At 43.5% G+C, this 26,228-nt stretch overlaps 1 protein-coding gene across 7 annotated transcripts in view; it reads left to right on the top strand.

The window, feature by feature from the left end:
* The window catches only part of PHF21A (PHD finger protein 21A), a 213,189-nt gene that overhangs the window by 172,222 nt on the left and 14,739 nt on the right, over positions 1–26,228 (top strand). For 6 of the 7 annotated variants that reach the window (XM_077461841.1, XM_077461830.1, XM_077461822.1 and 3 more), the window contains exons 11-13: positions 1,386–1,465; positions 11,739–11,799; positions 19,824–19,987. In XM_077461841.1, coding sequence (XP_077317967.1) covers positions 1,386–1,465; positions 11,739–11,799; positions 19,824–19,987 — 305 coding nt within the window. Of the gene's footprint in view, positions 1–1,385; positions 1,466–11,738; positions 11,800–19,738; positions 19,762–19,823; positions 19,988–26,228 lie in introns of all 7 variants that reach the window. The other variant, XM_077461868.1, reaches the window with a different exon arrangement.

The raw sequence follows: 26,228 nt of genomic DNA on the forward strand, positions 1-26,228 counted from the left end.
GTAAAAAGGGGTTCAGGCTAGGTAAAATAAAAAAACAAACAAAAAACTCCTACAATGTTCTCTGAATAAAGCACACTGTAAATTGACAACACGGCGTTCCTGGTTGGCTATGCTGTGCTCGGCTGGAGTGTGCGGCTGCCCCAGCTGTGGAGGCTGGGCCCTGTTCCCTGCCTATGTTGCTGGGAGTGTGGAGTGTCATTGTCCATGGCAGGTGTGGTTACTTTGGGTACACCCGATTGTTTCCGGTATCTTGCCGCAGCTGCTTACCCTCGGCAGGCACTAGAACCGACTCAATTGGTTTGGTACAGACTGTTATTACCTTTTGAAGAATTGTATACATGGATACATTGATTGTACAGTCCAGAGATATTCCAATATATGGTATAATACCTCTTGGGGGTATCACGTGTGGTGTCTCGTTTTATTTAAATTGTCTTGTGTATTATTTGTGTCATGTGGATTTTTTTTTTTTAAATGATTAATAAATTGTATAATCTTAAATATACGTGCTTTTAGAATCCTGCATGAAAAAGTTACCTCTGCAAGTGTTTTTGTGTGTGTTTTATTTATTTATTTTTCCTTCTAAATTGTCCCTGTGGAGGAGGCTTTATTCCTGAACCTTACCTCTGTTCCCACCCACCTTGATGTACCAGTGGACAGGTAGACCAGAGCCTTAAAGTAGATGTAAACCTCAGACATGAACTATGAGCAAAGCATATCCCTCTATATTGTGTGCTTATCTCAATTAAGAGCACTAAGTGTCGTTTTGTCTGCTGCCTCGTTCTTTTTCTGACAGGTTTTCTTGACACCAAGAGAAAAATGGTGACAGCGGAGGGACGTCCAGCTGATTGACCACCTCAGTTCTGTTCCTGTGTGCTGTGTGTAGGGGTGTGTGTCCCTTCCCTATCAATCAGAGGTCTCCTCACTGAGTTTTACAGAGTGTGACATCAGCTTTCTGCCCTCCTTTCTTTTTTTTTTTTTTTCTGAACTCTGACCACCTTTATAATAAAGCACTTTGAATGGATGTAGAGGATGAGGTAGCAGATAAACAGACACAACTTATGTAGTAGGATTTGTTTCATCTCTGTATCACCTGAGGTCAGTCACGTCACTGGGTACATGTAAGAATTTACGAACACTTTAAGTGCTGCTGTGTATGTGTGCAAATCTGAGAGCCGAAGCACAGACCTTTCACCAGCAGAGTCCCTGCGATGAATGAGGAAGCATAGGGTGATGTGCCATGCAGCATTTCACGGGTTGTTCAATTCTTGGTGTATTTTACATTCAAGCTTTGTACACTACTGAATTTCACATAACTGCACTGCATCATGACTCGTGTTAATACATTTTTTCCAAATGTCATTTTTTTCCCCCCTGACCATCAGAAATTCAAAGTAAAAGACAAGAGAGAAAAAGAAGAACAACCGCCAACCCAGTGTACAGTGGGGCAGTATTTGAACCTGAGGTGAGTGTATATATTTTTTGGGTGTATGGATGCAATTCATATTTTGTTAGTTCTAGAGAACATAGTTTGTGCACTGTGCCGACCGTTCAAAATGTATGATTAAATGTTTGAGCTAAGTTGTAAAGTTGTCAGTTTTCCCCCATCTAACTCTTCCTCTGTTTTCATTCGCTGTTAAAGGACTGTTGGATGTGTATAGTGTAATTTATATAGCAGGTAATCCGGAACCATACTTTAATACTTTAATGCCCAGTTCACACCACATTCAGTCCAGTGCGTTTTTTTTTGCATTAAAAACGCATAGAAAGTAGGTTATATGGTTTTCAATGACAAAGTTCACACCAGTACTTGCAGTTCTAGAAAAACAAATAGAACAATTTTCCTGCACTGAACTGTACTGGAACACTGTAAAAAACATCCAGAACGCACTGGAATGCACCTAACCGCACCAAAAATGCACTGGAATACATCAAAAACTCATGCAGAAAAGCATTTGGATCTCATCCTGACTGCTTTCCAGTGGTGTGAACTAGCCCTGAAGGCGGATGCTGCCATCTTGGCCTCTGATCTTCATTTGCTATGGTGCTGTACATGTGACGTCCGCCATTTGTTGGCTTAACAGTTTGGTTTAGAAAACAAGCAGCCGTGGCAGTTCTCTTTCATTCATTCATTCATGACATACCTTCAGTGCAACTCTTTTGAGAAATCGTTGGGTTTGGTTCCTCTTTAAAGCGGTATTAAACCCAAAATCAAACCCTTATTATATTGCGGCTTACCGGTTTTTAGCTGTGATGGCTGCATTGGTTTTTCTTTTTTAGGTTTTTTTTCCTTCATTTTCATCTGGTAATTTGACCAGCAAGTCTGCTTTTCAAAAGTGCAAGCTCCCTTGCAGATGTATCGGTTATAGGAATGAGAAAAAAAAAATCAACACTGGCTGGGGTGCTTACAGTGAATCGTTTTATTAATGTATGTAAAACCTTTATCCCCCTCCCAAAAAAATAAAAAGAATTTCTGTAACTGCTTACAAAGTGTGAGCTGGAGTTTGGCTTAAGTTTGCCAGTGTATCTAAATCAGTTGATACATCTGATGCCGCATACACATGACTGGACATTCCGGCAGAATAGGTTCAATGGAATCATTCCATAAGATAGTCCGATCGTGTGGGATAGCCGATTGTTTTTCTTTAAAAAATTCAGACGGACCTAGAAATAGAACATGCTTCAAATCTGTCCGACTGACTCCATTCTTATCGGGAAAACCATTCGTCTGTATGCTGGTCCGATGAACCAAATATGACGCAAGAGCAGCTATTGGCTACTGGCTATTGAACTTCCTTTTTTTAGTCCCGTCATACGTCATCACATTCAAAAGGAACGGTCTTCGTTCGGAGGTCTGTCATAGTTTCGTCGAAAGTCTGTCGGGAAGACCATCGGACATTTTCTGCCAGAAACTCAGGTTGTCTGTACGCGGCATGACACTCCCTCCCCCAAATCAACAGTGCTGCTGTCCAAATGTGCCCCCTGTGCTCTTTTATCCAGTGTGGAGGCACTCTAAGGCCCCTTGCAGACCGTTCATTTTATCAGTTTGGTCACGTCAAAACAGGTGACGTATTTGTCCGTTTTTCATACATCCACTACCAGTGCAAAAACGTATGAAAAACAGACCGTTTGTCTGTTTACATCTGTTTTTCGTCCGATCTGTTTTTTGATGGAAGTGGATGAGAACGGATCAAAGTATAGGAATGCATTGATTTCCATTTTTCATCCGTCATGGATGGATGAAAAATGGTCGAATGGTCTGCATGTATGAAAGGGGCCTAATATAGGAGATGTGCTCACCAGGTGAAAACAGAGGGGGAAAAAAGGCCAAATACTTTTTACAGACTGAGCAGCTTCTGCAATTTGATGTACTTGTAATTCCAGCAGCAAGAATCGGCTTATTCTCACTGCTGAAATGTGGTGTAAGTGGCTGAATGGCTGTGTGGAGGAGGCCTTATTGTGCCTTCATTCAAAGAACAATCCAATCTCACTCTAGTGCTTTAACAGATCATTTACTTTCCTGGTCTAAGAGCATAACATTACCACACTGATACATTGTTTTCTTTTAATCAACTGGCCAGTGCACCACACTGTTATTTTATACATTCCAAAGATAACACGTGTGTGTTATTTTTTTTTACACACACACACCTCTATCTTGTTTGCAGTATTTACTGCACATATTACCAAAGGTTGCAATATTAACTGCACGTTCAGTCTTTTACTTTGAATTGGCTCTTTTTGATTATCAAATGTGATATAAAAAAAAATAATAAAAAAAAAATGTAATGTGATGTGGGCAGCACAGTGGTGTAGTGGTTAGCACTCTCACCTAGCAGTAAAAAGGGTTGCTGGTTCAAATCCCAGCCATGACACTACCTGCCTGGAGTTTGCATGTTCTCCCTGTGCCTGCATGGGTTTCCTCCGGGTACTCCGGTTTCCTCCCACACTCCAAAGACATGCAGGTAGGTTAATTGGCTTCTGTCCAAAATTGGCCCTAGTATATGAATAGGGACCTTGGATTGTGGGCTCCTTGAGGGTAGGGACTGATGTGAATGTGCAATGTACAGGGATAGGGACAATTGTAGACACTTAGGTTGAACTGGATAGACTGGTGTCTTTATTCAACCTTACTAACTATGTAACTATGTAACTATGTAACTATGTAAGTATGACCATTAGAGCAGGGGTGTTGAACTTCATTTCATCACGGGCTGCATCAGCAATATGGTTGCCTTCAAAGGGCCAGTTTTATCTTTAAGACTATATAAATCTATCTACTCTTAATCATATTAAATAATTGTCTGTGTATTGGATTATTACTTGTTTTAGTAATGACGTAAAATAATGGTTTTCTGTGTTTTTTTTTTTTTGCACAATCATACTTGCCTAGGTGGATGCAGCATTGCTTCGATGCTGCATCTGTCCCCTGGTGCCTCTATGCTGAGAACCAAGTGATCAAACACTGCCGATCGCTCGTTTCTCACAGCTCCCTGAGCAGAGATCTGCAGACTGTCAGTCAGTAGCTCACTGGAGTGCTGGCCTGTGGAGGGGGTGGGGGTTGCCAATTCAAGCTCTCAGCGGCTCGCTGAGAGGCTGAGCTGGGTGTCAGTCCAGGGATCTGGCAGATTCCGACTCCATGGTTGTGATGAATTATAGCTTGGACCGACTTCTGTGACGTCAGCAGAGCTCAGATTTCTGCCCACCCTCTAGGTCCAACTGTTTACCCAAGTCTCTCTCCCATTGGAGATGATACAATCTCACTGGGGCTTTCCTAGATGGAAATGATTGAGGAGAAAATTAAAATATTAATCCCGGGGAATGGGGTTTACCCCTGCAGATGGTTTCAAAGGGGGTCAAGGTGTATGGGGTAGGTCGGGCCTTTGTGAGTTGTTGGAGGAAGTGCTTAATGTGAAGGTAACTACAATGTTCCTGAAGGGGGATATCGTGAGAAGATCTGAGAACATTGAATGTTATTATTCTCGTAGGGGTGAACAGAGAATGAACGTCAGTGAGTCCATTATCAGTCCACCACGAGAATTGTTTAGGATTATCACAGCTGGGGGGAAATAAAGGGCAGTGAGTAAAATGCAGTAATGGTAAGTGGGGGATAGTAGTCCTGCTGAGGATTCAACAAAGTCCCATAGGGGAAGAGAGTGTGCCATACAAGGCCCAAACCCACGTGGCTGTTTTGTGTTGGGGGAGGGAGCCAGGGTACAGAGGAAATGGGAATGGGGTGATATTTGACCAGATCAATAATGGCCCATAGTGACATTTGATATATGTCATGAAGGTGAGATAGTGGGGCTATGTTTGCTGCCGTGTAGTGAGCCTGAAGATTGATCCGCCGAGCGTACAGAGCATGCTTATTGATCCTGGGTCGTGTGGAACCCCAGATAAATTTCAAAAGCTTGCGTTGGCGATCGGGACTATTAATACTCGAAAGAGATGCAATAGTTTCGGGAGGTAGGTCATACAAACCGCAGAGATCCTGCCGAACCAGGATAGCAGGAGGTGGGACCAGGAGGATAGCATGTCAGTGATCTTTCTAAAGAGAGGAGGGTAATTGTCTTGGTACAGTCCGTCATATTTTGGAGTGAAATGTGTACCCAGATAGGGCAATGAGGGGAGCCATTAAAGTGGTTGTAAACCCTTACAACACACTTTGACCTACAGGTAAGCCTAGATTAAGGCTTACTTGTAGGTCCAAGAAATATCTCCTAAACCTACACGGTTTAGGAGATAGTTGTCGAAAGACGGGCACTGCTGTCTACGCGGCACAATGACGACGAAGATGTCGCGTGTGTCGGCTCCCGTGCGCATGTGCGGGAGTGACGTCATCGCTGCTTCGCCGAATGACAGCGGCAGAGCAGCGTGACCCCACCAAGAAGATGGATGCTCCGGACTACAGGGGACATCGGTGACATCGCTGGCTCCTGTGTCAGGTAAGTGACGCATAATGGACTACTATGCAATGCATAGTAGTCCATTATGCTTTGCATTTGCAGGGAATGAAAGAGGAAGTAAACTCATCAGGGTTTACTTCCTCTTTAAAATGTGAAATTAGCTTTTAGAGAGATCAGCTCTGATGAGGAAAGGTTTACGGACATCACCTTAGATTTAGTAATGTTAACGTGTAGTCCTGAAAGAGATGCAAAGGTCTCCAAAAGGGAAAATAGGCATCAAGATTCTGGGTGCTGTCATAGTCAATAGGATGTCATCTGCAGGAGATCTTATGAGCAGAACACACCACTTCAATACCTTTTTATATCTGGATGTGAACGAATCGCCTCCGCCAGCGGTTCCATAGCCAGGACAAACGAGGTGAAAGCGGACAGCCCTGTCGAGTGCCCCTGGACAGGGAAAATAGAGGATTCAAATCCGTAGTATTTCATTTTAGCCTGAGGGCATCGTACAGTGCTGCCAGCCAACTTAGAAAGGAAATGCCAAAGCCATAGTGGCTGAGTACTGTCATGAGCTAAGGCCAGGACAAAGTGTCAAAGGCCTTAGTTTCCAGGGAGCAGTTATGGGCAAGGTGGTGCGATTGAATGATTCTCCTAATGACATCCCCTGCCTGTTTCTACGGTACAAACCCTACTTGGTAATTTTTAATTAAACGGGGGAGGAAGGAGTTCAAACGGTTGGCCAAAATTCTTCATGTCAACATTAATTAAAAATATAGGCCGGAAATTTGCCCATGAGGAGTGATCATGTTCAGGTTTTGGCAACATAACTATATTAACCGTGAGAATATTAGGCAAGAAGTTCTGACCATTTTTTACGGAATTAAACATGGCCGTCAAGGGAGAGGCTAACACGTCCACTAACTTTATAGTAAAGTGCTGTAAAGCTGTTCAGGGCCTGGCCTCCTCCCTACTTTTAAGTCTTTAATACATTGTTGGACTTCAGATTCTTGGATGTCATATAAGGTCCATATGTGCCCTTATATGGTGGGCAGCGAAATACGCTGCAAATAGTCTGCCATATCCTGGTTGTTGGTGAGGTCTTGGGCAGAGTATAAAGTAGCAAGTCTATGACTGAACTCGTCCAGTATCCGGGCCGGGTTGCTAGTAATTATATTATGTCGGGTGCATAAAGTAATAGGGGTGGGTTTGGGGTTGAAAGCACGTAACCTTTTGGTCAGCATCGCATTTGGTTTGTTTTCTTTAATATACCAATGTTGGCGAAACCAGCGCAGTGCATGCTCTGCCTGATCGGCGAGACCTAAGGCCGCGTACACACGCGCGGACTGTTCGCCCAACTTTGTCCGCTGAACAGTGTTTGGGCGGACAGTCCGCTCGTGTGTGGGCTTTCAGCGGACAGTTTCAGCGGACAGTTTGACGAACAAGGTTTTTCGGAAATTCCGTAAAACTGTCCGCTGAAACCTTGTTTGAGCGAACAGTCCGCCCGTGTGTAGGCTTGTTCGTCAAACTAAGTTCCGTGCATGCTCAGAAAGGATTTACACGCCGAAAGTTATAATGCAGTGTATAGGACGTCGTATTTTTCGTCCCGTCGTACGTGCCGTTCACGTCATCGCGCACGGTTTCAGCAAACTGTTCGTCCGTCGTGTGTGGCCATGTCCGTCCATGCTAAGTTTGAGCGGACTGTTTGCCGAAACTGTTTGACGGACAAAGTTGGGCGAACAGTCCCCGCGTGTGTACGCGGCCTTAGTCTAACTCTGTGAGCCTGGTCCAAAAGTTTACGGTTAGCAGGTGTGGGGGTTTGTTTAAAAGTTGTGGAAGTGTATTCCAGCTGGGATTCCAGTGTTTTCTGCAGCTTTTGGCGTTCTCTTTTTTGTGTTTTGAGGCTACCTGGATAATATGACCCCTGTGCCCAGCCTTATAGGCCCTCCACAGGGTCACCAGGGAGGAGACAGAATCGGAGTTGAGGAGAAAATATTCTACGGAAATTTTTAACCGATCTTCCTGAATGTCGCAAAGAGATAATAGCGATTTGTTCATGATCCATGAGGACTCTTGAGGATTATACACTAAGGACTGGCAGACCACAAGAAGGGGATCGTAGTCTGTCCAAGGGGCCGCAAGCATAGACACCAAATCTATTAAAGGGAAATGTTTTCTAAACATTATCACATGATCGATTCTAGAGTGAGAATGATGTGGGTGAGAGTAGTAATCTTTATCATGAGAGCTTAAGGAGTGGGAAATTTTTTTTGCTGCAGCTGAGGCAGCCACTCTTTCTGAAGGGTATTTATCCAGTACAGGATCCAGGGCTACATTCAAGTCCCGTCCTAAAAGCAGGGTACATTTTTGGTGAGCTGTCAATAGGGAGCAGACATGGGATAAGAAGGGTCCCGGATTAGAATTGGGGGCATAATAGGTCATTATGGTAACTTCTGCATCCTGAATGGTACCCGTGAGCAGGAAGTATCTACCATCGGGGTCTACTATCTAGTTAATGCGGTTAAGACACCGATTTGCATAAAGCTATCAGAACTCCTCTATGGTCGGGCCATTAGCCATAAACACCTGGAGGTATTGGCCGTCAAAATACTTGGGGCTAGAGGCAGAGGGAAAAATTTGTTTCCTGTAGACATGCTATATCTGTACGTTGTTTAAGATGCATAAATACTTTCACCCTTTTTTGTGGTGAGTATATACCTTGAACATTTAATGACAGCCAGTGTAGCGTCATGGTGGAAAAGCGGTTAAGAGCTTACCATTGTCACCGGAGGCAACCCCTGCAGACTCAGAGAAGAGAGATCGTGGGGAAAGAAATTGGAGGTAGTGAAAGAGAGAGCGAAAGAGGTGCACAATAAGGCCGAGGAAATCTCTGGAGAAAAAATTTGGATAAAGCAATAGTGCAACCAATCGTAGGTCTGGTGACCCACCAAGAGGTTGGTGGTTGGCTAGGACGTGATGACACCGTGGGGGCGCAGTGGTCCACCAGACCCATTTGGTTTACTTAACCCTTTAAAGCAAATAAAAATGAGCACTTAATATAACGTAATCTATTAGACACAAACTATTAAAGAGAAAACAGTCATTTCTGGCTCAAATACAAGATTAGGTTAGACCCATTACAGCCTCCCCGGGCAAGGGTGCGGGGGTGTAGAAATTGAGCAACTTAGGTGCTGATATCAACTACCTATTAGGCAACTGTTGTAAATCAAATCAACCAGTGAGAATGTGCAATATCTGGGTGGTAGGTCAGAGGTCATCCATGATGGCCAGAAAGAATAAGGTCACGGTCCATAGACCGAAAAGGGCATGGAGTGGACCTTTAACCTGAATGAGTGACAACTGGCCAAGGATGAATCTGAGACATCAGCCAACTCCTCAACCGTGGGCCACCCTCCCCCGGTCGCCATCTATCAAATTGGGCGACCCGCGGTGGCGGTCCCACACTGTGCAGTCTCGGCCACTTTTAAAGTAAGGTAACAATCGTGTGCATTAAAATAGTAAACAAAATAATTAAAGAAATAAAATGCAGCTCTAGGGAGCCTCTCAGTGAATGCATGAACATGTAATCAACCTCAGTAAGCATAGCCAAAGTGGGCTACGATGTGGAAAAAGCCTGAGAAATAACTCAGGCCCATGTTGAAGTGAAAACCTGGAGTTCAAGAAAGTTCAGTTTCTCAGCCATTGGGGACATCCTGGAAGCTTTGAGCTTGAAGGAAATGGAGGGCCTGGGAGCCTTGTTGGGATGTCTGCAATGGTTTGCGAGGAGGCTGTACCAACTGTGGGTGAGAGGACAAGGAGGATAATTCCTCTTGGGATGGAGAGAGATCCAGTTGTAGGTCCTAAAAGTGGCATCTCAAATCAGGCAAGAAGGATACTTGAACTTGGCTACCTCGATGGGGAAAAAGAAAGCTTAAAGGGGAACCCCCGCCTGTGTTTAATATTTTGGGTTTGCAGGATTTGGAGATATGGTTTCAAGTTCCTTCTTTTTGCGATCGTGACTGGGCATAGATCCGTAAACCGCTGGAGAGAATGGTTTTGAAAGGAGATATCCGGACGTTCCCGCGCCACTTACAAGAGTCTCTCTTTAGTGTGGTAAAAGTGGAACTTTATAATGACATCTCTGGGAGGGCCATCTGTAGGTTTGGGTGCAAGGGATCTATGAATGCGGTCAAATTCCAGATGTTCCAACGGGATCTCGGGTGCCAATTCCTGGAAGGAAGAAAGTGGTGGGCGTGCCTTGCAGGTTGGTAATGACCTCCGGAATCCCACGGATTCTAAGATTGTCCTTGCGGGCCCTGTTTTCAGAGTCCTCCAGCTTGTCACACAAGCTGTTCAAGCTCAGCATTAAGTTTGTCAACCTCATCCTCGTGGCCCTTTAGCACTGTGGTGGGTAAATCCATCCGTTGTTCAAACTGATTTGTGCGGTGGCCTAGCTCTTTAGGGCCTCGCATGAGATCAGAGGAGAGCTTGCGAGAGGCTGTGGAGATTTCAGCTCTCACAATGGAACGGAACTTGGCCAGCATTGCATCTGAGTTATGCAGGTCAGGGCTTACCGGGTCTGTAGGGAATTGCTGCAGGCTGTCTGAAGGGGAAACTGGACCTGCTGCAGAGAGCCTCGTGGTGTCATCAGGCTCAGGAGGATCGGGTGCCATCTTGCCTTTTCCCACTGCAGGAGAAGCTTTGCTCTGTTTAAGTTTAGTTTTTCTGAGCTGTCAGTTGGTCTGAGATACCCCTTTAGCTGTTTACAAGGCAGGGGCTGTCAAGTTTACTTACTTGTAGGTGGGGTGCAGGGGCAATAACATGCACGGCCCAGTGCGACATAAGAACTTGTATTGAAATAATGCAAAGACAGTTTCCGATTAACCCCGTGGGAAGACAGCCCAGCCAGGAACACTCTTGGGTCAAACAGCGTGTAGAGAGGGGAAGAATGTGGTCTGTATTGCAATACAAAGAACTTGTATTGCAATAATGCAAAGACAGTTTTTGATTCTGTTTTTCTGCGAGCAGTACATACCTGCGGGTGCTTGGTGGTGATCACTGTCCCAGGGGCCCAGTAGATCGTGTCTGCGGGGGAGTAGTGCTCTGTCAGCCGGGAATGCAGTGTCTGGTGGCGTGGAGCGCAGGGACTAGGCAGCCATATCCCGTGATCGCACGCATGCGCCCCTTCAGCTTGTAATTCTCAATGAACTTCGAGGGTGCTGGTGAGCATTCTTGTAGTTCATTGATCTTCAAGGACTTCAGTAACTGTCTGCCCCTATTTCAGGTACAAGCAGATGGCACTGACAGCCTGCAGGAACCTGGCATTGCACCCGGGATCTTCTGATTGTGGATGCAATACTTTACAGGCTCCTAAGTAAAAATAAATAAATGCTAAATATTTTTTTAAAGGTAAGCTTAGCCTTTAAGAAGGCTTCTAACTTTGACAACTTCAGGTCCTGTCCCTATAACTGATCAAAGCCAGAAACTCAATCAATAATGAAGGCTCTCTTATTGTACTGTTGAGGGACAAGATGGTGCTAGCGCAAACTGAGACCTCTGTGTTTTTTGTCTATTAGCTGGATTATCAAACATACCAGCAAAGTCCATTTAAACCAAGGCATGCATAAACAACTTATTCCTTTACTGAGGAGGCCAGGCAATTGAAAGTAGTGTTTTTCTGATTTAGCATAATATGTGAGTGTTGTTTCAGATACCAAACCCCTCTGTCAATAGAAGTTTTATATATGATTTTTTTGTTTTAGGTTGGAGGTCTTCTTTATCTGTAACAGTTGATGTTAATACAATGCCAATAGACTTTTATTTTTTTACTTGCAGCGTAAGAAGAGCGCGGTGACGTACTTGAACAGCACAGTGCATCCAGGGACGAGGAAGAGAGGTATCCTGCACACCCCTGTGCTATCAGCTTCACTTTCCTCTTGCTCTTTTTCTGTTGCTTTGTCCCAGCATTTTGTACTTTTCTGCAGCAGCAGTGGGGCCTGCTTGAATGTGTGTGAGTGTGCTGGTCTCGTGTTACTAACATTCTTACTTACAGAGTGCTAAAGGATAAGGAAGGATAAAGAATGTGTCATGAAGTAATACATATTTGAAAGCTGATAATCTGGAAACCTAGCCAGTATACTGGTATTGGGGCATTATGGTCACTTACAATGTAGCCAAATAGCTGTATGCATCATGGGAATTGGAGGACATCTGCTTCTAGCTATGAGTTATCACACTGGTATAAGGATTTGTAAGATATATTGATGCCAATCCAATCCTAAATACAATTTTAGAATGGAATACTTCTAAACACCTCTTCGGTAAATGTATCTGCATATGTTAGAACACAGTTTTCCCTCTTCGTAGGTGAAATTGTGCCTTCCATGGCAGGAGGAATTTATCAAGTGAAGAGCAGTATGAATTCAACATCATTGCTACATATTTTTCTAATCGTACCCTGCATCGCATACCGCTCGTACCAAATGTGCTATTAGTTAGGTCATCGAGATCCCAGGGACACAGTCACATCCCGCTCTGTACTGCTTGTACCAGAAATGATATTACTGTCAGTGAGTTCACGGGGGACCCCTAGGGTCACACCACCTTAAAATTCACTTAGCGCTGTTATATTTCAGATCCCAGACAATAAGCTTCCAGTATAGGACATATTGACGTGTTTTTTTTTTTTTTTTAACCAAGTGTGTGTTTGTTTTTGTATTATGAGCCTGTATTAAATATTATACCTGAACTACACACTCCCGTTGTTCACCCACTCCTGCCTTCTGCCATCATCTGCACTGCTGCAACAGCAAATGTCTATGCATTAGCCAGCCCTGAATTCTGTCAAGTAGGTGTCCGCTCACTTCTGTCAAAGCTCTGGTGCCTGATGATTGGTTTCTTGATGTTGTGGTGCAGGTAAAGTATGTACATGTGCTTCATACTTGAGTTGTTGGGGTCACTCGGGTTGCTACAGGGCAATGAGCAGAAGTGGAGAAGGTAAATAAAGGCACTGAATAGTGCCTTCTACACAGTGGGAGTTTCATTTAACTCTTTCATCCACTCTTGATGAGCTGTCAGTTGGTCTGAGATACCCCTTTAGCTGTTTACAAGGCAGGGGCTGTCAAGCCTACCTACTTGTAGGTGGGTTGCAGCGACAATAACATGCATGGTCCCAGTGCGACATAAGAACTTGTATTGAAATAATGCAAAGACAGTTTCCGATTAACCCCGTGGGAAGACAGCCCAGCCAGGAACACTCTTAGGTCAAGCAGCGTGTAGAGAGGGGAAGAATGTGGTCTGGCCATCTGGTGCCCAAGCAGGCAGATGTCCACAAAAATTTTGAGCCCTACGCTTTCTCTTCTCATTGGGAAACTTTTTCCCTTCCTCTAATTCTGCCCCTTCCATGTGTGGGGTACCTGTCCCTACTGTACCCACTTGCAAAATGTGCCCCGAATCTAGGAGCCAGAGCCTTAAAAGGCACTGACCCATGATGGCTGCTAGAGTCAAATGGGGGGGCCAGCATCCAATGGGACAGCTTCCCCAGTGACCCAGGAAACCACAGAGAAACAATGTTCCTTTTGACTTCCTCTCCAACTGTAGACACCATCTGCAATGGAAAAAGCAGACTGCACCTGCCTACGTGCTTCCCATACCATTTGGCATTAGGGGATTCATAACAAGGCTGGTAATTGCTGAGGCATACAACATTTTTTTGTAGGCCCCCTTTCTAACGCTAAAGGGTTTGCCAGCACATGTTGTCATGGCTGGCACATTCACAGAGTGTGTATTTGTTATGTTTTTATAACTATAATGAATGTGTGCAGCCAGCACATTTTCATAAATATGCTCAAAGATTTGAAGTTTATCTATAGCCAAAACGTTTCAGTTTTTGATATGAGGATAGATTATTATACATTTCTGTCAGGTTTTATTAGAGAGATTTCTTCACTTCCTGTCTTGTAAAAAGGTTGTCTGCAGTACAGGAATTGGGGGGGACTCTTTGTAACAGCAACACAGAAGTAAAAATGCTTTTTATATGTTAAAGCCTTCGATAGTTTAGAATGGCCCTATATCTGGCGGGTACTGAGGGAATTTGGGTTTGGCCCTAATCTTATTGCATGGGTAAAAACCCTGTATAACGGCCCTAGTGCTAGAATTAGGGTTAATAATGAATATTCAGATAGGATTTTCCTAGAGAGGGGGACAAGACAGGGGTGCCCTTTGTCACCCCTGATCTTTGCCCTGGCAATAGAACCATTAGCTATTGCAATTAGATCTAGTAGGAATATGGTTGGTTTCCAAAGGAGGACGAGGGAAGAGAGGATAGCGCTATATGCGGACGATATTCTCCTCTTTCTGGGGGACACAGAGCAGTCCCTCAGACAAGGGATGAAACTTATTACAGATTTCGGGAGGTTCTCAGGCCTGGAGATAAACTGGGAAAAATCAGCTCTTATGCCATTGGATAAAAGTAGGGCCCAAAGCCCAGGGACAGGTGCGCAGCTGGAAGTAGTGGAGCGCATGAAATACCTGGGGATATACATACAAAGAGATCCTAATAAATATATAAGTGATAATTTGGTTCCATTAATAGCTAAATTTAAAAAGAAAATCGAAATCTGGAAAAGACTCCCATTATCGAATGCAGGGAGATGCAATTTGATTAAAATGGTATGGATGCCTCAGTTATTGTATGTTACATAATTCCCCGATTTGGGTAGACATAATGTGGTTTAGGAAAATAGAGGTATTATTTCGAGAACTTATATGGAAAGGGGGAGTATCTAGGATTTCTCTACAAACTTTGCAATCACCTACAAGAAAAGGAGGAATGGCAGTTCCACATCCAAGGAGCTACTTATTAGCTGCTCAATTACAACACTTTGAAATGAGTGAAGAGATGGGTGGAGGAACTAGCAGGGCCCTAATATTAATGGAGACACCCCATAAGAATATGGTAGAAGCTCTGGAGGCAAATTCATTTCCCCCAAAAAAAATACCTACAATAAAATTAGTAGTAAAGGTGTGGAAGGCAGTTAAGGCGATTAAAGGCCTGGGAGGCTTAACTCAGTACACCCCATTGTGGGATAACCGGAACCTGCAGGAAATGGAAGAAATAGGGGTATATAAAGAATGGGAAGTTAAAGGGATAGATAAGTTGGCCCAGTTATATACAGGGAAAATATTAAAAACATTTAGCGCTTTAAGATCAGAGTTTGATATATCAAAACAATCATTTTATAAATATCTTCAAATTAGACATGCTCTAGGGAAACAATTTAATAGGCAAGGTCCTGTGTGGAATAACTCCCCTATTTTTAGTAGATTAAATGCCCCAGTAAGGACAAAAGGATTTATAGCGGATGTATATCCAGTCATATGTGAAGGAAGTATAGGAAGCCCAGAAGGGTTTAAATGTAGAAGGAAATGGGAGGAGGAGTTGGGAATATTTACGGACGAACAGTGGAGGAAAATACTGGAGGATGGTTATTCAGTCTCAGTCTCGCCTGCCCAGAAGATGTCACACTTAATGTTGCTACATAGAGCCTATTATACACCAAAAAGACTGTTTAGTTTTGGACGCAGAGCAGATGACAAATGCCCTAGATGTCAAGAGTCTGGAGACCTGGCTCACATGTTCTGGCGATGCCCAAAATTGTTTCGCTACTGGACAGAGATTGTTATCACCTTGAATGAAACATTCGGTGTAGCGATCAGAGGGGATCCCAGGATATGTGTGCTGGGCCTGGGTGAAGCAATAGGAAGATCGCGACATATAAATAAAGTAATACTGAGATGTCTGTTTCAGGCAAGAAAATTGTTAGCTCAAAGGTGGCAAGCAAAAAATGCCCCCTCAGTAGCGGACTGGCAGTTAGTAATCATGGAGGCAATATGGAAGGAGAGGGTGATATATTTGAGGAGAGGAAATTTTAAAGAATTTAAAAAGATGTGGAAACCCTGGCTGGATAGAATGAGATATCCAGAATGAGGCATGGGAGAGGAGGAAGTCGGGTAGAGAGAGAGGAAGTAGGAGGGGAAGGAGGAATATCTGAGCAATGAGTGAAAAGTGGGGTTAGATAGAAGAATTATTGACACATCATGGATAGGAACGTTTTCTAAAGGTTTTATTATTCACAATAGTATTACTGTATTTGTAAAGATGTAATAAGTGTTACACGTGCTATAGAGAATGTTTCTCTTGCTTTTATTTTGTAAAGGAATGTTGAAAATGAATAAAGATTATGAAATAAAAAAAAAAGTGGATCTTCATTCCTCTTTGTGAATGGTGTTTCCCCATTATGCCGCATGTGCAAATGGGCTCGTGGGCTGTATCTGGCCTTCGAGTGTTGGCAGAGCCTGTCGGCGCATCTGCGTGCATGCTTTGGAAAAGACACACACACACACACACACACACACACACACACACACACACACACACACACACACACACACACACACACACACACACACACACACACACACACACACACGGATTGGAAAGGTTTCCAGTTTTAGTATTGGCAATCTTTGTGCACGGGCAAAAACCTGTGTGTGCACATCTTCACACACACCAAGGGTGATGACAAGGTCTCGCCTAGGTGAGCTAAAGTGCTGCTTTACAGCACAAATAAGTGCTTATTAAAAAAAAGTTGATTGCTAAGAGATGGAATGGGGGAGGAGACCGAGGAGGACTGTTTCATAGGAAGTTTCCATCTTCTGTACTAGCTTTTGGCCATCTTTTGTTGGCTGGCATTAGATGCTGTCATTCCGGCACACATGGATTGGGCTGGTCAGGCGCAGCTCAGTTTACATGCCGGGAGACACTGCAAACAGGCAGGTAAGTGTAGTTTGTTGCAGAAGAGATATTGCACGTCTGTTCTGCAATACAAAATCTGCCTGCTCACAGCGAAAAATTGCAGAACTTTAGTTCAGCTGCACTATATTACCAAAAAAATTGCATTTGTGAGGTCAGGCACTGATGTGAACGGGAACGCCTGGCTCGGATTCTCCCCTCTAATTCACCCCATCGGGTTGAGGTCAGAACTCTGTGCAGACCAGTCAAGCTCCTCCACCCCAAACTTGCTTATCCATGTCGTTATGGACCTTGCTTTGTGCACTGGTGAGCAGTCATGTTGGAATAGGAAGGGGCCATCCCCAAACTATTCCTACAAAGTTGGGAGCATGAAATTGTCCAAAATGTCTTGGTATGCTGACGCCTTAAGAGTTCCTTCACTGGCACTAAGAGGGCAACCCTAACCCCTGAAAAACAACCCCACATCATAATACCCCCTCCACCAAATGATTTAGACCGGTGCACAAAGCAAGGTCCCATAAATACATGGATGAGCGGGTTTGCGGTGGAGGAACTTGACTGGGCTGCACAGAGACCTGACCTCAACCCAATAGAACACCTTTGGGATGAATTGGAGTGGAGACTGTGAGCCAGGCCTTCTCTTTCTTTTTTTTTTAATGTATACTGTATTATTAAACTGTGCCAGTTATGTGCATGGTAGCAAGTCATTTTGGTGTGTATTCATCAAAATGAGAGATGTAAAGTACATTTGATGCACACATACAGTGAGGGAGACGTTCCCTACAATCTACAGATATTTCAGAGAATGGGTGAATTGAAATCTAGATAGTAATCCAGATCTTCTTATCCAACATCAGTACCCAACCATGCAAAAGCTCTTTTGGTTGAATGGGCACCATTTCCCACAGACAACACTCAAATCTTGTGGAAAGTGTTTTGAGAATACTATAGGCTAGTTATAAAAGGGAGGGGCAGCGCCATGTTAATAGTCATGGCTTTTGATTAGGATGTCCCAAGTTCATGTGGCAAGTGATTTGAGTGCACATGTTGTTGTTCTTTGGATTGTCCTCCTGACTGTGGCTATGGTTCGGAAATTCGAACAAAGTATGACGTGACCTTTTTTTTTTTTAAACCCGCTATAATTTTATCCCACAGTCATCCTAAATATCCTGCTTTCCCTGATGAATCGGCGGGTGCACTCTGAGTTTTTATTGTGTCCGTGTTATTGTTCTGCAATTTTACATTGTCAGCAGCATTTAGGGAGTGCAGTTTTCTCTGCGAGTAGGTGAGCTCGCTCATGGGAACAAAACAGCAGGTGTTTCTCTTAAGTGTTTTTATTGTCCATATTTGCTTTTTAGGATTTGCTGCCAGTTAGTGTTGGATAAAATGCTTCTCTATCCCCATCTTAGCAGATTGCAGAATCTTTGTGTCCATTTTTTCCTTTCTGGAGACACAGCGCACCTGCTGTTTTCCATTTGTCCTGTATCTCATCACTTATTCTGATTAGCCAAATGTCTGCACCCCACACTGAATTTGTAGGTCTTTTGGATTACCTATTTCAATCTATGATCATGCGATAGTCTAATTTTCCTTTAGTAAACTAGACTAATTTTTGAAAACTGCAGGGAATCCATTTATGTTCTTCAACAGCACAGATTAGAGAGTGAATTTTTACGGGGTACCATACAATTTATATCCACCAGACAGTATAAAGTTTAATTAAATAACTTCAACTTGGACTCCTTTGTACAAAGGATTTATCGTTGTTTTTTTTGTTTTTGTTTTTTCTCCCAGTTCTTTATCTCACTCTAAACCAGTGTGTCTCAAGTCCAGTCCTCAAGGCGCCCCAACGGGTCATGTTTTCAGGATTTCGCTCAGATGAACCAGCTGTGGTAATTACTAAGGCACTGAAACGGATCAAATCACATGTGCAAAAAAAACGGAGAGCCTGAAAACATGACCTGTTGCGGCGCCTTGAGGACTGGAGTTGAAAAATACTGCTCTAAACTGCCTGTGTAAAGATGCCAACAGACATAAAATGATGATCTGCTTGTCATGATTAGATTGGGATATCAGTGTCTATGGACGTTCTCAGAACTCCCTCCTGAATACCACTGATCAGTCTCTCTTGGGGAGGAGTCCACCAGTAAAGTTAGATTTTCTTGGGCGTTCTCTACTGGTTGTATTTCAGATACCCCCCCCCAAAAGCCAACCGTTTCCTTCCTTAAACATCAACTTGCCAACTTGGCATATTTAAAGCTCACTAAAACCTTGAGTTAGGCTTTAATTTGTTTGGACTAGGCTGGTCCAAATGAACGGCTTCCTTCACTATTCCATTCAGGTGACTGCATACAATGCTTCCTCTGATTGGCTAAGGGAGAGAGGAGTGCGGGTGATGTCATGATTTCCACTTCAGCCAATCTTAAGAAGCCCGTGTGTATTAGTGCTAATAGGTGTCCTGAAGCAGTGTGGTTATAAATGCTGGGGTATGTTCCTGATGCTCATTGGAACTCGGGCTGCTTGTATTTGTATTGACACGTCTTCAGTGGAATAGAGCAGGTCCAGTTCAATGTGACTAACTACTACTACTCCCCCCTGTGGTCTCACTGCAGATGATCTTTCCCCATTACTGACTTACCATGGTTATTTCTCAGGAGTAATCCCAGAAAAAAAAAAATATTTTTCAGGGTATTTTTACAACTTAGGCACAATTAACATCTTCACTTTTGGGTTCAGGTCATCTTCAATAGCACCATCATCCAGTAACATATCTGTATTTTGCCACCTATTGCAAATGTTTGCCTTTTGGATGCTCAGTCCAATGTTTAAAGTTGCCTATTATTCTGTTACTTGCATGTTCTCTGTGTGATTGGCTACTGCTGCTTTTTCTCCTGCTCACTGACTTTCTCCTGCCAGTCTACCAATTTACGTTTAACTGTCGTGATAACAGCTATCCTTTTTTACTTCTGTAATATTATATTGGTTTTCCTCATCTACTGCATAATTTCCTTTTCCATGCTAGCCAATGAGGAACACTGGCCAAAGGTATGTAAATTCCCCCATTTTTGTTTCTTTTTTTTGTTTTGTTTGTGTTTATTAACATATAGGTCGTCCTCCCAAATACAACACGGCCCTGGGTTTGAGCGCCCTGCCACCCACCTCCCCTCCATCCAGTCATCCTGATTCCCCTGAAAGCGAAAAGACCCAGATCACATGTAGTTTCCCTGCAAGCATCCTGCCTGTGTCCTTGCCTAATCCTAGTTCCACGGACGTAAGTAACTCCAAAAACAAAAGGGACTGTAAATCCAGAAGGGTCCTAATGTGTGGCGAGCTGAAAGACCCTTTGTCCTGGTATGGACAGCAGCAGCATGTGTACAGGCAGAGTGGATTTGGGGGATCTCCTGTAATCAACACTGGCCATGCATGCTTCCTGAACAGCCTGTTATACCTATTAATGCTGCTTATGTGGTGTGTGTGATATGATATAAAAGTGCAAATGTTATTTACAGGTAAATTAACGTTGTTGGTACATGACTGAGCTTTCATTTAAAACTGTGTGAAGTCTTATAGGTTGGGGACTTTGCTGATTAGTTTTCATTCTTTACATTTATAAATGCATTTCCCAAAAATTGAGAAAATGTCTTCTCTAGTTCTTTAGGATCTTTCTAAAACTGCTTACTAGTTTAACCAGTGCTTAGTTTCTTGGAAAATAAAAATGTTACCTGCAGTATAATGTGAATGTCACCTCCTACTCCTTTAGGTGCTGCTTGATTCTATGCTACTTTATCTTCCTAAACTGCTCTCTGCCCTGGCTTCTACCTCATCTAAATTGTACAATGTTCTTTTCTTGTGAAGTAACCTTTCTTTCATGGCCTGTACCTGTCATGTGAATAGTAAAGTACCTTCTTTCCTTCTTGTTCACTGCAAACAGCCTTTCCTCTTTTTTGTGTGTTTTTTTTTATTTTATTTTTTTTGTTTTTTAATCTAGTTTTACAGTTGCAAAATCTTTTAAACCTGAATTTCAGGGATTATAGCATTTACCTCCCTTTACTACAAGGGTTAAATGCCCATTCAGGGGAAGAACGATAATGTGGGGTACACACGTTCAGCAGGCTAAACAAACAAAAAAAACATACAGTTCGCCGTACTGTTCTGACATGGATGCTGGTTTTCCAGCATGCTCGATTGACAGCAGAAGCCGGCTTTACACATAGGCAAAAGTCAGCTGGTTCCTGCTGAACCAACCATTTTTGTCCGATTTTCAGCTTGTGTGTACCTAGCCTCCACAAAGCCTTCAGTTGGCTGTCACACGTTAATGTCATCAAGTAAAATATAGGACCAATAATCTTACATTGTATGTGAGAATATGAGCGGCCTACTCACAGCTCAGAGCATCAGACGAGGGGGAGTGAAGATTACAGTAAATATTACAGTGGATTCCTTTTCACCTAGACCAGGGGTGTCCAAACTTTTTTGAAAGAGGGCCAGATTTGATGAAGTGAACGTGCGTGAGGGCTGACCGTTTTGCGTGACGTTCTTTGAACCATTAAAAGTCTAAGTATGTTCGTCTGACCACTAATACACTGCCCAACAAACATTCTCTTGCCTTTGTGGCTGTATGTGGTGAAGAGATGAGCTTGGGCGTGTTATTTAGCTATACCGTATTTATCGGCATATAACACGCACCTTCACTTTAAGAGGGAAGTTTCAGGAACTGTGAGGCAAAATAAGGGTCATTGCCCATGAATGCAGCCTAATCGGTGCCCATCTGCAGCCCCACCGTTGCCATGAACGCGGCCCCACCGTTTCCATGAGTGCAGCCTGATTGATGCCCATCTGCAACCTCTGATGGGACAGGGAGGGGGGTGGGATGAGCAGCAACAGATTACATACAGGAGAATCTGCTTTCTCAGTGGCCTCTTTTATACAAAGTCCCGCCTCCTATAATGGATAGAACAGTCATCCAATAGCCGTGCAGGAGACGGGACTTCTATTAGACAGGCTGCCGTCTAAACAGGATATTCACCTGTATGTACGGCACTTGTCCCGTATCCTCCCTGTCTCCTCCCTGTCCCCTCCAAGGTAGCCAGCGTGTATATCTTTTGTAGCCCCCCGGCTCTTGGGAATTCGTTGCGGCCACAAAAGATATTTGTGTCCAAATTACCAAGCGGGCCATTCGAAACCGGAATGTAGGCCGCGATTGGACCGCGGGACAGATTTTGGACATGCCTGACCTAGACCTAATGAGCATTGAACCCTGGCAAGGGGGCACCACTGTAAGGGTACTTTTGTGCATTTTCTGGAGATTTTTTTCCGCCCAACTTGGTGTTTGTCATACTGTAGATGTGATCACACAGTGTAATGTGGACCTTAGGTGACTTGATAGTCGGGGGTCCCAAAAAGTGGTACACCAACACTTAGGGCCGCAACATAAAGGCTGGGTTCACAACTTTTGATGTGGGGTAGTAGATCTACTGTGTTGCTTTTGGAAGGGACAGATGTAAAAATATTATTTGGAGATAATGTCCTCCTACTTGTGTACATTGCTATGCTTCCTTTATTACACAGTGCATCCAGAACGTATTCACAGCACAGCACTTCACTTTTTCCACATTTTCTTATGTTACAGCCTTATTCCAAAATAGATTAAATTCATTATTTTCCTCAAAATTCTACAAACAATACCCCATAATGACAATGTGAAAGTTTGAAATCTTTGCAAATTTATTAAAAACTAAAAAACGAGAAAAAAAAAAAAACTCATGTACATAAGTTTTCACAGCCTTTGCCATGACATTCAAAATTGAGCTCAGGTGCATCCTGTTTCCACTGATCATCCTTGTTGATGTTTCTACAACTTGATTGGAGTCCACCTGTTGTAAATTCAGTTGATTGGACATGATTTGGAAAGGCACACACCTGTCTATATAAGGTCCCACAGGTAACAGTGCATTTCAGAGCACAAACCAAGCCATGAAATCCAAGGATTCAAGGAAGGAATCATGTCTGTAGACAGGATTGTATCAAGGCAAAGATCTGGGGAAAGGTACAGAAAAATGTCTGCAGCGTTGAAGGTCCCAATGAGCACAGTGGCCTCCATCTTGAATCAATTGAAGAAGCTTGGAACCACCAGGACTCTTCCTAGAATAGATCGCCTGGCCAAACTGAGTGACTGGGGGAGAAGGGCCTTAGTTAGGGAGGTAACCAAAGAATCCAATGATCACTCTGAAAGAGCTCCAGCATTTCTCTGTAGAGAGAGAAGACTCTTCCAGAACAACAACCATCCCTGCACTCCACCAATCAGGCCTGTATGGTAGAGTGGCCAGACGGAAGCCACACTTCAGTGACAGCCTGGCTAGAGTTTGCCAAAAGGCACCTGAAGGACTCTCGGACCATAAGAAACAAATATCTTGGATCTGATGAAACAAAGCTTGAACACTTTGGCCTGAATGGCAAGCGTCATGTATAGAAACCAGGCACCGCTCATCACCCGGCCAATACCATCCCTACAGTGAAGCATGGTGGTGGCAGCATCATGCTGTGGGGATGTTTTTCAGCGGCAGGAACTGGGAGACTAGTTAGGATCGAGGGAAAGATGAATTCAGCAATGTACAGAGACATCCTTGATGAAAACCTGCTCTGGACCTCAGACTGGGGCAAAGGTTTATCTTTAAGCAGGACAATGACCCCAAACTGCCTAGAAATACGTGTGCCAATCTTTTAGCGTCATACTCGGAAATACTTTAGGCTGTAACTAGTGCCAAAGGTGCTTCAACAAAGTATTGAACAAAGGCTATGAATACCTATTAACATGGGATTTGTTTAGTTTTTTGCCAAAATTTCAAATCCACTTCTTTCACATTGTCATTATGGGGTATTAAAAAAAAAAAAACATACTGCGCATGTGTAAGTAATAGTCAAATATTTTGAAATGACACAACAAAACGGCGCTCAAAATCAATAAATAAAGTGAACACAATAGTCCAAAAAAAAATGCTCCTATAAGTCCGTTCAGCAACAAGGGCTGAGTGAAGAAAGAGAAAAAAATTTGAATAGGCATCAATGCTTGTGCAAAACAAATCCAAAGAGGAATCATCCACCTTTGTGTAAGTGTATCTGCACTTGAGCTCAGAGTTCATCGCAAATTGACTTGTTCCAGGGCATCTTGAAAGAAGTAATATATATATATATATATATATATATAAAATAGTATAATGTATAGCGGCCATAACCCATTGCAGGGCGGCCTTGACTGAATGGGCTTACTGATTACCTTCTCCTGGCCTGCTCCTCCGCTTCTAGGGGTTCCCAGGGTTGATACCCAATGACTTGTACACTGACACAGATGAAGTCCTTTCAAAAAGGTTTATTTTGCAGTAGAACTTTCACAACACAGTCTCTTAGGGAACAGAGGGCATGGATGAAGAACTCAGGTACCTTGAACTGCAGGTTTAACAAAGTCTCTATTTCCACCCAGAGAGTAGCCACTCGCAGCTGGGTACTTCAAGGCCGAACAGATCTCTAGCCAGAGATCATGGCAGTCAGCACGTTGACTCAAAACTTGAACAATCAACTGAGAGTATACAGGAACCTTTTTCCAACTGTACCTGGAACATTTCCCGCTTCCTTTGAGGTAGTGGAAAAGTGTGAATTCGTCAATGTCCTTTCCAACTCAGTAACCTGGCACTTCTCAGGATACCCTCCTCCCAAGAGTCCTCCCGCAGTCACTTCCACGAGCTATGGTGTCCCTCCAAGCCGAGACACCCGGACACTTTGAATCCTCCCTCAGTTACAGCGCCTCGGACCAGCCGGTTCCAAGACTTGGGAACAGACGGATCCCTACCCCAGACCAGACCGATATATCAGGGGCCACTGACAGGAACATGTTGCAGGATGTTGAACGCCCCGGGACCCCTCACGGGGCTACCCCAGTCCTGGAACCAGAACAGACCACACGGGTCTCCCGAACAACTCCGGAACCCTGAACACATGACCCACACCTGTTTAAGTACCCCCTCCAAGACTCCTCGGCGGGCCCCGGCACTCCCGCTGATTGAGAGGGCCGATACCAAAACATCCAACCGTTCACATGACCAGGCAGAACTTTCAAACATAGCCTGGTCAGACTGGCGTTAGGCCTACCTACAATAATTAACCCTCAGAACCTTTATTGTCCTGAGGTCAAAAACTAAATTTACAATGCGTGTGCCATTTGATCCCAAATGTCATATATATATATATATATATATATATATATATATATATATATATATATATATATATATATATATATAATTTATGATATGTCATTGCATTTGTTTATCGGTACCGATTGCTGCTTTTTAACTTTCTTTGCACTCTTTTTTTGGACACTTGTGCATTATTATTTGAATAAAAATGTTTTTTTTACACTATTGGGGCCCCTTGTTTTATTTTTGCTACCGCTGGGTTATGCGGATGATCTGAGCTCAAGCAGGAAGAGCCGCACACCATTCGCACTGCATCTTCCGTGGATACATAACAGCTGGGATATCCAAATGCCTATGCGACCTTCCATAATCAGAGGGTCCACAATCTGGGGTAAGAGTAACCCGACTTTATTGTTGACTTCACAAGGTGGAGGATTCCTGTTTGGATTTGTTTTGCACAAGCACTTTAGATTCTTCTTCACTCAGCCCTTGTTGCTGAACATATTTGTATGAGCAATTTTTTGGGGCTTTTTGTGTTCATGTTGTTTATTGATTTTTGAGTGTAACTTTTTACTTTTTCCATTATGGGGTATTGTTTGTAGGATTTTGAGGAAAATAACTAATTTAATCCATTTTGGCATAAGGCTGCAACAACAAAACGTGGAAAAAGGGAATACTTTTCAGATTCACTGTATAGCACTAAATAATAATAAACAACCTTCTTCATTGCTGCTTCTTATTTTCCCTCGTATCTGTTTATGGCACAAGTTGAATGGGATAACCTAATCACCCAGTTTTGCTCTGTTTTCATGTCTATTGAGCCATAATTTTAAAAGGTGTCAAATGGCTTCTTATAGTTCTCTGGAGCTCTTGGTGGTGCGATAACTGCTCTTGATTTCCACAATCTGCACTCTTGTAATAAGAACCACAAGAAGGTCCCATTCTTCTTTTATATTAGTCTGTAGTAGAAAATAGTCACCAACACTTGGGGCCCATGGAGACTCCTGCTTCGTGGTAACACACACATTCCATGTATTCTAGAAACATTTGCGTTAAATGGCATTCCAGCACACTAAGGCGCTGCACTACACTGTGTTGCAGTACACAATTATGTGACATGTGGGATTTATTTACCGTATTTATCGGCGTATAACACGCACCTTTCTCCCCTTAAAATCGGGGAAATCGCGGGTGCGTGTTATACGCCGATCCTCCGCGATTTCTTCTCGATTTTGAGCCTCTAGGCGGCTTTCGGCCGCCTTTGGCTCTTCTTGCGGCTTTCGGCTGCCTTCGGCCTTTCTCGGAAAACCGCAGAGAGCGGCC

This window comes from Lithobates pipiens, unplaced genomic scaffold (assembly GCF_037356315.1).
Source record: "Lithobates pipiens isolate NorthernLeopardFrog02 unplaced genomic scaffold, aLitPip1_a1.2 Scaffold_10, whole genome shotgun sequence".
Taxonomy (NCBI): domain Eukaryota; kingdom Metazoa; phylum Chordata; class Amphibia; order Anura; family Ranidae; genus Lithobates; species Lithobates pipiens.